The 13,279-nt window shown below is 49.6% G+C and overlaps 6 protein-coding genes across 6 annotated transcripts; 1 reads left to right on the plus strand and 5 right to left on the minus strand.

Moving 5' to 3' along the window:
- Positions 1 to 498: 498 nt before the first annotated feature.
- On the minus strand, positions 499 to 1,500 carry APUU_30908A (uncharacterized protein; the record flags this gene model as incomplete). The annotated part of the gene is made up of 1 exon (XM_041702054.1): positions 499 to 1,500. One exon carries the CDS (start codon positions 1,498 to 1,500, stop codon positions 499 to 501), a length of 1,002 nt encoding a protein of 333 aa, XP_041554877.1.
- Positions 1,501 to 2,773: 1,273 nt separating this feature from the next.
- Positions 2,774 to 5,105, minus strand: APUU_30909A (transcription factor TFIIIC subunit TFC6; the record flags this gene model as incomplete). Its single annotated transcript, XM_041702055.1, has 2 exons — positions 2,774 to 3,639; positions 3,692 to 5,105. 2 exons carry the CDS (start codon positions 5,103 to 5,105, stop codon positions 2,774 to 2,776), a joined length of 2,280 nt encoding a protein of 759 aa, XP_041554878.1.
- A 577-nt stretch (positions 5,106 to 5,682) lies between these two features.
- APUU_30910S (uncharacterized protein) lies at positions 5,683 to 6,720 on the plus strand (the record flags this gene model as incomplete). Its single annotated transcript, XM_041702056.1, has 2 exons — positions 5,683 to 5,718; positions 5,770 to 6,720. 2 exons carry the CDS (start codon positions 5,683 to 5,685, stop codon positions 6,718 to 6,720), a joined length of 987 nt encoding a protein of 328 aa, XP_041554879.1.
- Positions 6,721 to 6,929: 209 nt separating this feature from the next.
- On the minus strand, positions 6,930 to 7,767 carry DPM1 (dolichyl-phosphate beta-D-mannosyltransferase; the record flags this gene model as incomplete). The annotated part of the gene is made up of 2 exons (XM_041702057.1): positions 6,930 to 7,563; positions 7,664 to 7,767. The coding sequence occupies 2 exons, from the start codon at positions 7,765 to 7,767 to the stop codon at positions 6,930 to 6,932; spliced, it is 738 nt and encodes a 245-aa protein (XP_041554880.1).
- A 400-nt stretch (positions 7,768 to 8,167) lies between these two features.
- Positions 8,168 to 8,683, minus strand: APUU_30912A (uncharacterized protein; the record flags this gene model as incomplete). Its single annotated transcript, XM_041702058.1, has 2 exons — positions 8,168 to 8,436; positions 8,506 to 8,683. 2 exons carry the CDS (start codon positions 8,681 to 8,683, stop codon positions 8,168 to 8,170), a joined length of 447 nt encoding a protein of 148 aa, XP_041554881.1.
- An 814-nt stretch (positions 8,684 to 9,497) lies between these two features.
- Positions 9,498 to 11,567, minus strand: APUU_30913A (uncharacterized protein; the record flags this gene model as incomplete). Its single annotated transcript, XM_041702059.1, has 1 exon — positions 9,498 to 11,567. The coding sequence occupies one exon, from the start codon at positions 11,565 to 11,567 to the stop codon at positions 9,498 to 9,500; it is 2,070 nt and encodes a 689-aa protein (XP_041554882.1).
- Between the last annotated feature and the right edge of the window lie 1,712 nt (positions 11,568 to 13,279).

The following is a 13,279-nucleotide window of genomic DNA, read 5'->3' on the forward strand; positions in this document are numbered from 1 at the left end:
CGTTGGCGGAGTGGAACTGTCATAATGCCGTTTGACATGGAGGCGGACGGACATACGACCAGCAGTACGTAATGTATCACTGCGGCTGGATTCTTACGAAAATTACCGCAGTTTACCGCAGTTTACTAGCAGCTCCTAATATTTCCAGTACAACCAAGTTCATTCAGTCTATAAAGTAACTCTGGTCTATTTAAAACAAAAACAGGCAGAGAACACATGCCAAATTATTGAAAATCCCGAAAACACCTGATATGCGTCTCACGAACAGGTAAAGCAAAGCCATCGTCTCAGTCTCATAAATATCATATCATACCCGACCATTAAATACGTCAAATCTTCTTCACTCGTCATGAAAATGGAAGCCACCAGTGTAGCTGTTGAAATCGTAGAAACGACAATAGAGAAATTGTGCGTATAATCCATAAATATCTTTCTTCAGATCCTCGATTTTGATGAGCAGATCACGAGGGAGAAGGATTGTCCCAAGCCCTTGACATCTTAAGCACCAAGTTGAGCGTAGGCCAAGGCAGCATCCCCATCATGGGCCCGTCGGTGGATGTTCATGGACGTTCCCAGAGCACGTGCAAGTCTGTCCATGGCTGTGAATCCGGAAGGGACTGCCGTTTCACTGGCAACTGGGGAGACTGAAGAGCTGCTGGCGGGGTATGTGCTGGTGCTCTCCAAGGCGCGTGCAAACTTAAAGCCAGAAGGGGCGGCAGTCGCAGTTGCGTAGGCGGAAGAGCTGCTGGCGGGGTATGTGCTGGGGGTTTCCCAAGCACGGGCAAACAAGGAGGCAGAAGAGCTGCTAGCAGGGTATGTGCTCTCCAAGCCGCGCGCAATGTAGGCAGGGACGGGGGTAGCAGTTGCGGAGACAGAAGAGCTGGCCGGGGATGAAGTGCTCTCCCAGTTGCGGGCATATAAGAAGCTAGAAGAGCTGCTGGCTGGGTACGAGCTACTCTCCAAAGCGCGCGCATATAGTGTACCAGAAGGGGTCGATGTAGGGTACGCAGAGGAGCTGGCCGGGGATGAAGTGCTCTCCCAGTTGCGCGCATATAGGTTGCTAGAGGGCGTTGGTGTGGGGTACGCAGAAGAGCTGGCCGGGGATGAAGTGCTTTCCCAGTTGCGGGCATATAGGAAGCTAGAAGAGCTGCTGGCGGGGTATGTGCTCTCCAAGCCGCGCGCAAACAAGCTAGGTGCCGATGTTGGGTACGCAGAAGAGCTGCTGCCCCATGGTACCGATGAGGAAGGCGAGTAAGTGGGAGTTTGAAGCACAGGCACAGTCACAGTCTGCGGAGGAGCGCCTGGGGCAGTCACGGTTTGGATGACCGTTTCGACAGACTGGGGAGCGTCCGGATCACCTCCAACATTCACAACATCGTACTCTGCGCTTCGACGCTGGTATGTAGAGGGTTGGGCTGTGGCAGATGAAGACTGACGAGCCAAAGGAAAGGCGTTGGATGTGAGAGCGAGAGACAAGTAGATGAGAGTTGAGGTATGCATGGTGTGGAGGTGGGAAATGTATGCCCAACGAAATATTACGATATCTTCAATTGAAAACAAAAATAAGAAAGGGAATCTAGAGAAATATCGTTTGGATCAACAAAGCTTGTAATTTAGAAGCAGTGAAGAGAGAAAGTTGATTGAGGAGGGAATCAGCGAAGAAGGCGCCGGCTTAAGAACCCTGAGTGGGATAAACCCATGGGCTGGAAAACCCTCAACTTCAAGGTTGGAAAAAAAAAAAACGTGGATCTGCTCTTGCATAATGATCAGCGGCTTAGGCCCATCATATCGAAGCATAATGGCAGCTGGCGCGTCCCAGGTGGTCTAGATGACAGCTATCGCTGAGTATACAGGAGGCTGGGGCACCCTCGTCCAAGCCATACAACCGACCAGCCACAGCCTTTTTTTGATAGACACGGTGATCGATCGCAGCGGCACACAATTATTTCACCATGATGTATTAATTGAGAAGAATAGGATCCTGATTCCGTTTCCCTTCGATTTTCATGCCCAATATTTTTAGACTTTGTAGATAGTTCCATAGGCAGACGGTTTCTGGTAGGCCATGCCGTGGCTGTGCGCTCAACTGTGGCGTTAACTGTCAACACACAGCAAAACTGTGTACCCACTGCATCGCCATGCAGAAAACAGTGCATCACATCATACCATGTGAGACGCCAAAGCAATCTATTCTTAGTTTACTCGTCTGCCTACATTTTCTGCCGGACACGCAATGCCCTGCAATACTGAAGCTTATATGCATAGTCTATTGAACATCGAACTTAGTCTATCTCACCCGTCCACTACGAGTAGATAGGTAGGATAGATACAAACCGCAGGCTTGTTCCTATTATGATTGTCACTGTAATAATATGCCTGCTTGAATGTTTTGGGTGGCAAATAGCACCTTCTTCATCAGTTATTGATGAGTTCATTGAAGACTTAGCTGTATGTCGAGGCGTCTGATCACATGGAGGCCTTCTGCCTAGTAGGATGATTTTGACAATCACGGTGAACCGGCAGTTTTCGAGTCAATCGTCTAGAATTGAGATTTTCCCCATGTTTGTTGTGGTGTATTGATGTCCGATCGCCTTGAACTAGAGGGTCCAATACTGATCGCTTCCTTGATCGGCATTCAATTGCATTCAGTCATGCAGGGTAGGCAGAGCATACGTAATATCTGGTGTCCATGTACACGAACGCTTCCCAGACCGTCATACTCAGGGTGCATAATATTGATAAAAGCCAAGAATCAGACATGATGGGGATGGAGCTACAATGCGAGATCTTCAACCCGAAGCAGTCCACATCCTAACCCGGCGGCCGCCCATCCCGCGCATGACTGATTTGGGTTCCACGACAGTGCCGTGATGTGCGTTTCTTCCTCGTAGATGGTAACTATCATAGTCGAATTGATCATCTTGCGATCTCCCGTCATGTTGCGCAATAAGCTAATACTCTCGGCACGATACCCGTCGTAGAACCGACTCGTCCCGGGACTACTCGATTCGTTTCCCCGTACCCAAGTATGCGAAAACCATGTCTGTTGCCATTGTTTTTCCTTGGAATGCAGCAGCCTTCGTAATGGATTTGTCGCAATAACCGACCCCCCAGTAGAGCCGAAAAGCACACTCGGATGCCATGAGCTGCATGTCGCCAAGGCAGAGAGAGTGCTCGGCAACCGAGCAACGGCCAGCGTAGCGAAGAAACGTCGTAGGGTTAGCATGCGTACGAAATCGTTTTCGTCACTGGAAAGGAAGGATTGTAGCCATGGCGAATAAGTCAAATGCGGCGAACCCACTCTCATGCGGGTTGTCTCGACCGCATCCTTCTCATGGTCGGCAACTGACCATAGTCGTGTCTCTCCATCCATCGATGTGGTGGCCACGAGATGTGCGTGAGTAGGATAGGCTGATGAGATGTTGAGTACATAGGTAGAGTGAATAGGGTGGTAAAAATAAGGTAGAGGGTCAGCGTGCATGGCCTCGGTTTGAGGTTGGACGGATGGCGATGCGATGCTCCAAATAGCAACAAATCCGTTGGCGCAGCCCACAGCAATATCGCTGGGAGACAGCCATACCACACATGTACATATTGTAGATAGTGGTTTCGCCTCGAATACAGGGGCGCCAACTTTATCTGAGGAAAATTAGCGCTATGATCCTCAATATGTTCGCTAGCTCAAACTTACAGAACTCGGTCTGGTTGGAGTCGCTATTGACTTTCACATCGATAACCCGGACGTAGCCGTCACCCCAAACACCGGCAAGAAGCCCTACGCTCCTTAAACCACCTTTGTCGTCGTCCTCCCGCGGCTCCCGCGGAATTGAGCACCAGGCTATACGCCTCAAGTCACCCCATTCGGCGCCCAGAATCAGCTGTAAGCTAGGCTTGGTGCTCATATCAAGGGATTTCGTGGTTTCGCCGGACTTGTCAGCTTTGAAAGCCCAAAGTTGTAAAGCACAGGGGCAAGGAGCCGACGGCCGAAATGCTGGGCCTGCGGAGTCTTTCAAAGGATCTAGATAATTTTGCTTCTGTTCATTCGAGATCGGGGCAACCACTGCCAGATACTGATCAAGGCCACTCTGGTTTGGCGCCCATGCCGCGCACTGAATCCGCTGGCCGATATTAAGTATCCAGCCTTGTCGCTTTTTCTTCTTGGATCGCGCCCCGTCTGTTTCAGTTTGACCGTTATTCCGACTTTTGACCTCTCCCCACGCATCCCCAAAATTGAGAGCATCATACTGACCCATATTGAATTCCAGTTGATTGTCAGTAGGTCCCATTAGCACAGTATGCTTTCCCGGTTTCGGTGCAGGCAAATAGGTCTGACGAGCCTCAGTCTCCGAGATCTGCTCAAGCCGCTGGCGTTTCCGAAATCGTGCCCCGGTACCATCGTCATAATACCAATCCCACCCTCTCGTTCTCTCCCTTTGCAAATCCTCCGGTTCAACTCCAAATGTCGATCCATACTTGTAATCTTGCAAAGTACCTGCTTCATCCAGCGACACTCGAGTCGGCAATGTAGAGTCGGCACCCCGAGCCCACCGTTCCCTCGTATACAAAATAGCGAGGAGATCCCTTTCATCAAGACCAAATGTCACCTGCAGATGAATGGATTTCCCAACATGCTCAAGCGGATTCCACGTCCCACGCGAATGGGTTTCATCCCCGGTAAGTGCAATAGTCCCATCTGATTGCCGGTTCTTAACTGTCCTTGTCTGATCGAGCTTGGTTTGCTTCTGGCGGCCGCGTGGACGACGGCCCTTTTTCTCTTCTGTATCTGCCGCCCTTGCTCCTGCTGCTGCTTGTGAGAAGACAGGCTCATCCATCTCATCTTCTTCCTCGTCATTTTCAGCCAGGGCATCTTCGCCATCAAAGGCATCATCGACTCCATCATCCTCCTCCGCCTCCAGTTCATTTCCTTGGAATTCGTCGTCGGATTCGTCATCTTCATCCCCGCGCACAGGCTTCTTGCCCTTATTCCGGGGCATCTTGCTTGTTTCCTCGGTGGAGTTTGAATCCGATTCCTCGCTAGCAAGGGGGTCAACTGTATAAGTCTTTCGGACGCCAGACAGGCGACCAGATCTACGAGCTGAGGGCATCTTTGTGTCTCAGCAGCTCTTTAGGATGTTTCACCAGAAGCTCTCGCGCTAGCATTTCTGCTGGTAGCTGATTTGTTTGGGGAAGAGCTCTTTTGCTAGAAGCTCAATTTCGGTACAGCATATTTATTGGATCCTAGTTTGGATACGACGATTAAACCATTCGATTTGAAGGAGAGGAAAGAGTGAATGAAGAATGAAGCGATGATCGCGGTATCTCATTGAACAGGCTTAGTGGATATCTTGGCGTTTTATTATGTATTGTGACGGTAATCAAATACCACTTGCACCAGGAACAAGGACCTATAGTCGTATTTGTGTATAGCATCATTTTTACTTGACATCAGCCCATTTGTAAAGCTCCAGGGTTCGGCTGGAAAAGAATAGAATAAGCCGATTGCGTCGTCCCTAGTCTGATACTAGTGCTGTCCAGTTGCCTCTATGGTGGGCAGCATCTATTAATCAACGTGCCCACTGTTTCTACCCCGCCAACAGCTTCAGTCAGCTTAAACTCGCCTCAACAGCGCAAGCTACTTATTACTAGGAGTACTATACAGAAACACTTTCACTACATTTCAAGATGACCGCATCATATCCGGGTACCTTACACAACTATGTATGTTCTCTCATATCAGCAAGAGTAAATAATGATGCTAACCCATGGCAGGCTCCGCGCTTGGTAGCCTTCGAATTCGGCTCTCTAAGCACCCCCAAGCCACACAGTCTCCTCTTCATTGGCGGTCTCACGGACGGCCTCTACACAGTTCCATACGTCCAGGAAATTGCAAAAGCCTTGGAGTCCACAGAATGGTCCATTTACCAGCTCCAACTCTCCTCTTCCTACAGCGGCTGGGGCATCGGTAGTCTCGACCAAGACGTCGAAGAGATCGGCCAATGCGTCGAGTATGTCCGTAACCTGAAAAAGAACTCCACCTCAAATGGCAATGCCGGCAAGGTCGTCATCATGGGCCATTCAACAGGGAGCCAGGATGTCCTGCACTACGTGTACTCAGAGAATCCACTCCCACGCAACCCCGATGCTGATGGTGTACAAGGCCTTACCCGTCCGGCTGTAGATGGGGCGATCATGCAGGCACCCGTATCTGATCGGGAAGCGATACTGCAGACCGCGAAGGAGAGCTCGGAAGCCCGGGAGGCATATGACGCACTGGTGAAATTTGCACAGGAGCAACCAGCTCGTACGCTTTGCCCTCTAAATCTTACAGGACTAGTTGGGTTGGAACCTTCTACGCCAGTTAATGCGAGGAGATTTTGGAGCCTCGCGAGCCCTGAAAGCCCTGCAAAACCGTCGGAGGATGACCTCTTTAGCACGGATATAACGGATGAAAGACTTGGTGAAACATTTGGGCAGGTTGCGACACGGGGCCTGTTACGGAGTACTCTTGTTGCACTCTACTCTGGAAACGACGAGTACGCACCAAACGGTGTTGATAAGGAGGCTTTGATGGCGCGATGGAAGCGAGCAACCGACGTTGGAGGGGAGAAGAAGTGGGATGATGAGGCTAGTGGAATCATTCCTGGGGCGAGTCACAATGTCCGAGACGAGGGACAGGCATGGTTGATCGAGCATGTTCTGAACTACTTGAATCGGGTTTGAGAATTGAACGGTCTGAATCCCTCGGCCAATAAGTTAACCAACGAGTGGAACAACAATAAATTATCAGACGGATATTAAAAAACCTGACATTAATATACAAGACATAGGAAAGTACCCAGGTGCGTAGTCATCACGGACGCATGTAAAATGGAATAAGTAGGGAGGGAACAGCCGAAACAACGACAATAGAAGGAATGGTGTAAACAAAATCAAACCCTCAGCCAAAGGTTGAAGACTCCCTTCAGATATTCCACAATTTCGGAGCCTCCGAGCTTACTCTCTCCGTACAGTCGGTCAACGAAGGTAATCGGGCACTCGGCAACCTTGAATCCCATCGCCTTCGCCCTAACCATCATCTCCATCTGGAAACTGTATCCTTTGCTCTGCGTGCTATGGATCACCTTGTCCAACACGCTCTTCTTGTACAACCGGAAGCTGCCCGTCAAATCACTAACACCCGGCATGAGCATCACGTCCGCGATCAAGTTCGCCGTCCGCGAGGTGAACTTCCGGAATAAATCCCATCCAAACACACCACCCTGAATGTTATCGCGGGAGGCGTAGCGCGTGCCGGTGACGATATCGGCGTCTGTCTCCTTTTGAATGCGAACCATCTCGGGGATGAACTTGGGGTGGTGGCTGAAGTCGGCGTCCATGATTATAACGAAGTTTCCGGTGGTATACTGCAGCCCGTGAACATATGCAGTTCCAAGACCGAGCTTACCAGCACGAGGCTTGAGGACGATGTGTTCGGCGCCCCAGACATTTTGGAGCTGTTTGGCGATCTCGAGGGTGCCGTCGGGGGAGCCGTCGTCGACGATGATGACCTCCCAATCTAGGTTGCTGTTTCATAATTTGTTAGCTTTCAAGAAAGTTCCTTTTTTTTTTCTCCTCTTTTTCAATCGGCGAGACAGGCTCGTGGGTGTAGGGGTTGTCCGCTCACTTCTCTCGAAATGTCCGCTCCAGGAGCCAGCATATGATAGGGAGGTTCCTCCGCTCATTGTAAGTAGGGAGGATGACGGAGTACTTGGTGCCCTTGGGAGCCATATTTAATGCTGGGATGGAGATTGTACAGAAAAATGAACTTGCGACAAGATGCAATTGCAAGACCAGGAGATGAGACTGCTTGAGAGCTTCAAGTCGGGGGGCAGCTCAGGAACAAACACGCGGGAGATCCGCCGCGGTCGCCAACGAGCGACTTGTGCTAATCTGGCCCGAATGCGGCCTCGACCTGAACTATACAACAGCTTTACTCCTATTCATATTCTTATTTACTGAAGTATTTCTATTCATCCAAAACATATAGAATATAATACAATTTAATATCACAAAAATTACCACACGCCTAAAATCACACACTCAACAGCCTTGGAAATATCGACCAATTACTAACTGCCTAGTAACCTTCTTGCCCATCTAGCTTCCCCCAAAATCCCTTACCGACCTTTCATTCATCCTTAGTCCGATTGTACGGCTTGTCGGGCCGCTTATCGATATCTTCATTGTGCCTTTTCACATCTTCGGGAACATTGGGCGGCATATTCCCTTCCTTGTCAACATTCTCCGACTGGTGGCCATCCGTGATGGTCGGCTTAGCCTTGTTGGACGGCCTCATATTGATGTCTTCTTCTACCTCTCCGGTCGGCGACTCAGACTGCTTGTATGACGGCTGTGACTTGGAGCTGTTCTCACTCTTGACGTTGGGTGGTGGTGGTCCTGTAGGTAGGCAATTAGTATCGTCAGGAAGTGGGTGGCAAAGGCAAGGGAGGGTAACTGGTGACATACCTGGATGCTCTATGTCACGGGTAGGTCTGTTTCTATCGTCTTCAGATTTAGTTTCGCCATTGCCGTAGGAGCTATGGCTGTTCAGTCGCTGTTGGATTTGACCTTGGAGAAAGACGGGCAATCGCGTTGTAGGCTTGGTGGCTCGAAGTGAGCGACTAGTGCAGAGGAGCGAGTTCATACTTAGGAGTTGGAAGTTTTGTGTCTGAATTCAGAAAAATAAAAAAGTAAAACTGGTTTTGCAATAAGTTCAATACTGCAAGGTATGAATCTCTCTTCAATATATAGTTACCGTCCATGCTGACGTGCTAGGGTTTGGCGACAAGCATATGACGTTGCCAACCGTCATATCTAATTTCCACTTCAGGCACTCCGTACGGCCATGAGGGCAGAATAAGTTGCTACTACTAGAACGAATCCGCTTGGAATTATCTTGGAATATGCGTAAGTAGTATATATATATACCTAAAATGGGACTGGAGTCGGGCATTATCCTCATGCCAATATACATCCCAAAAGACACACTAACCATCGAGATAAGTGCAAAATCCTCAAATAAAACAAAGATCCAGGATCAAGTATAGAAACAGAAACGACTGAACGACGGATTCCGAGGACCCGTATGCAACCATGATGATTCCAAGAACGCCGTATGCGTGACCAGAGTATCAATAAACGAGAGTCGAGATCCAATCCAGATAATAGAAAAGCATCACAACGGGTGAAAACAAGGAAAAGTCATCAAACACTGGAATGGCCAGAACAGAAGAGTAGTAGTCAAACAGGCAAGATACACGCCATCCTTGAGGAGACAAAAAAATGAGAAAAGGAAATCAAACCATCGCGCCGAGAAGTAAAACATGTAGAACCGTACGAGAATAGGCTGTCGCTCATAGAAGCACCATTAAACCGCCCCGATAACGCCGACGCCACAATTTCAGCTGTCGTTTTTATAATCGCCTTTAATCAAAAGGCTCAGATATCAAACCGCCACGCTAGTCGGTTAATGAAGCACAATAACATACACTCTGATATTGTACCTTTGCCGTATATGTTTGAGTTGCGCCTCCAGAGCCCTTGACCGTGGTTGTCGCCGTCGGTTCATTCACGCTGATTCCAATCGTATCGGTGGATACCGACTCAATTGAGCCGTCGCGCATGACTTGCATTTGCTGGCAGTACGGGGATTGGGCGTCCGCGTTATCTCGCTTTTCGTCAATTTTAATCCTGCGATCATAATTTGGCAGTGGAGCATCTGATCGCCGTGTCGGAGAATCCTTTGAGGAAGTTTTGGTGGCCGAGTCGTGATCAGACCGCCAGTCTCTGGTTGTCTGGTTAAGGTAAAGGAAAAATTCCATAGATGTGCCATTCCACCAGCAGAACCACGGTCGGTCTCCGATGTCACTTGAGCGTTTACGATGTATGCCGGCGAGTACATCATTTTCTGAAACAGACCGCTTCGATACATCGGACGACGAAAATGTATCTTCCGGGACCACCACTAGTTTGTCAAAGAACGTGAAAAAAGACAGAGCGGGTCCAAGACTGAGGTCTGTCGTATCCATCACTAGTTTGAGCGGCATTGAAGGTTCTGTGAAAAACGGTGCCTGTGCACCATACGTCAATGTTTTGGGTAACGGATCGCTGTAAAAGTCGATTGTCCTGTCATCTTCATCACCGCCAATTTTGATTGGGATAGGCTTCTGATTATAGCAACCCCATGACGGAGTTTGTTCCTGATCTTCAATACAAAACTTCGACTGATTTTTTGGTGCGGCTGGAATGGCAAAGGTGCCTACACTGAGATCTGGCAGGCCGTGCGGAGGGGTCGATAGTGGGGTTGCATCTGTTCGAGGAGGGACCGTCGAGGTAATGACAGTTGGAGTTGCGGAAGAGGTCGCCTCTTCCGCAGCCTTTTTGGCGCCTAATATACCGCCAATAGCTCCTCCAATGCTTCCTCCAACGATCATGACGACAGATATTAAAATTAATGTCCAAACCGGCAGCCCGCAACATACTCTTTTCTTGCCCCTCCTCTTTAACTTTTCTTCAAAGGCCATAACACCGGTTGGTGGTGGCTCGTCTGGGGCTCCACTCCCGCGTGCGGTCGGTTGATTTCCGACAACCAGGGTTCCTGACGATACGTCCGACGTAGCAGCATCTCGCTCGTTGTTACCATTGGCTTGATCCGCGAGGGCTGGGGCTTCCGGGAGCACAACAGTCGTCGCTTCTAGCTTCGGGGAGGTCCCCTCAGGGTAACGAGAATAAGGTGGGAGTTGTTCAGTATACCCATCTGGTCCAATCAGATCACCCACGTCGTCAGCAGCACGATTGGGTGGTCTTTGGTATGCTTCTTGGAGGTGTCCTGGAAAGCCCAGAGGTATGACTGGGTCTTCCAAGCCTTCCTCCACCACAACATTCTGGGAATACATCGCGTAAGGATGTTGCGGGCCGTTTGACTCAGTCAGGGGACCATCCACTGGACGAATGGTCGAAGTAGTGGCTACACTCGGTGAGCGACTAACGCCGACCTGCGGGTACATCGCGTACGGGTGACTGGGCCCAGTGGCTCCGGTGTAAGGACTAAGAGCACGAGGTGGTATCGAAAAGCGAGACGATGTGCTTTGACTGCGCTGCGCGGTCGAGGGCGCTGTTGAATTCGAATTGACTGAGTTGCGATACGATAGGTCAAACCCTTTCTGGGGCAGACTAAATCGATTAGCGGTATCATCTTCAAATGAAACCCGGGCTTCATCCCGAAACGGATTCTCTAGTAGTTCATCGTCGTTTGGGGATGTATTGTATGGCTTCTGGTGATGGGGTAGCGATGATCGAAGCGTGTGAGATGAGGCGACAGATGAAATCGACAAACTTCGAGGCGTGAGGGTCGCTTGTTCCGAATCTAAATTTTCCAAAGAGTACTCGTCTGAAAATACATTGGGGTTCGATGACCGGCCAGGAGTAGATGGGTGAGGCATTGAATCAGGGTCGTGAGACGGTCCCGATCGAGACCGAGAAGACTGCGAGAAGGAGCGAGAATGGTCGGAAGATAGACGCCCGGACATGGCGTTATACAGCCCTGACGGGCTCCCTAATCTGTTCAATCAATCTTACTGAATTATCGAGTCAGCCCGTCACCTAAGTCGACTCGAGTTCGGACTGGCGTTGAGGGCAAAGGAGTGATCGGAAACGGGCGCGGAGGGGCTGGAGGACGAAAGAACGAAGGGGCGACGACCCATGCGACGGAGCAAAGAGCGAGATCGATTAGTACGTGCAAGAACGACTTATAGAGCCGAGGCGTTATGTTTGAGCAGGGTAGGGATGGTTGGTCGCCGGTGGTGGATGAAGAGGCAGATCTCTGATGGGAGGGAGGGAGAGGTTGAAGTGAAGAGGAGTGGCAGCCTGAGGAAGGAAGGCTTCCACTTCGGGGTTAGTTGCTTTCGGCCTTGGCTGAGGGAATAATCATGGATCTTGGTTTCTGCAATCCAGAAAAGCCCTTCCTTAGTTTCAGTTTCGACTGTGGCCACTGGATTCAAACAGTGGCCTGATTATTGTTTTCCCTTCTACTGGGAAAAAAAATAAAATAAAAAGAAACCACGCTCTTTACTCGGCAGCCTAAGTCATGACTTCAGTGATTGCCCACATTGGCCGATTATTCTTAGGAATAATAAGTTAATGGGTGCTGCGCCTCAGTTCTTAGCCCATCATGTCTGGAACGAATTACCCTCTCGTTCAATCTTCCCGGCCCTCCCTCGGCAGATGCGTCAAACTCGCATGCTTCTGAAGCGATTTGGAGGAGCGAACGGAAACAGAGGACAACCTATCATCGTGACGGCCATCTCGGAAATATGCCACTAAACTTGGTCGTTCAACCGATTGTTCCCCGCTAGTCCTTGGCACCCCTAAGAAATGTGGATGTCAAAGCAGGAAAGGCTTGCAACCTCACAAATCGCCACACCATTGTTCGGAAGAGCCTTGATGTTTCTTCTTAGTGGATCATGGGTAAACAAATGCTGCCCAGGAACGAAATTCCATTCAACTCAAACAAAGGAGGTAAAGCCGTTGAATTCGTGTACCCGGTGGAACCAAAACAGGTCTTTGCTTTGGAGCCCTGCAAGGCTGCAAATCCCTTAGATACCGGGGGCGGATAATGCTATCACCGCTACATATCTGCCTGAACTCGGAAAAGCCCCGTTGTGACAGATGAGCCCTTGAAAGTTGGGGGGTGTCTCTCCGCATTCCAGGAGACTCATCATCGTCGTCATCAGATTGCAAGGAGGGCAAGGAGGTCACTTGACCAGTGCCCAAATGTGCGACATATGCTCTCAATAGGGTTCTTATGATCTCTAATAACCGCATTCATTGCACAGACACTTGACTACCATACCTAGCGATATTCTCGATTACATTTGCTCGGGGAATATGATCCTCGGGAATGTGTCATCTTTTAATTTATTAGATGGCGTGTCAGTGTGCTGATGACTGATGCATTCATTATCGCAAGAACATCCCTTCGGTCACTTTCCCTCCTGTTTACATGGCGCAAAAGCCCAATTCGACGACCATGAGATTGTTTCAGATCTCGTAACAACACGCATGCATGGGTTGTCAGCGTTGCCACTGTTGCATGGGTATTCTTCCTAAAAATAAAGTAGATGTTAATGACCCGATCCCTTGATCCCAAGGCTGAGGGAATATCGTTGACTTTTATTGACGACGGTCTCGATGATGCCAATTGGTTAAACAGCGGCCGTTGTTGATGGGTTTAAGCTTTTGT

Source organism: Aspergillus puulaauensis, chromosome 3 (assembly GCF_016861865.1).
Source record: "Aspergillus puulaauensis MK2 DNA, chromosome 3, nearly complete sequence".
NCBI classification, from domain to species: domain Eukaryota; kingdom Fungi; phylum Ascomycota; class Eurotiomycetes; order Eurotiales; family Aspergillaceae; genus Aspergillus; species Aspergillus puulaauensis.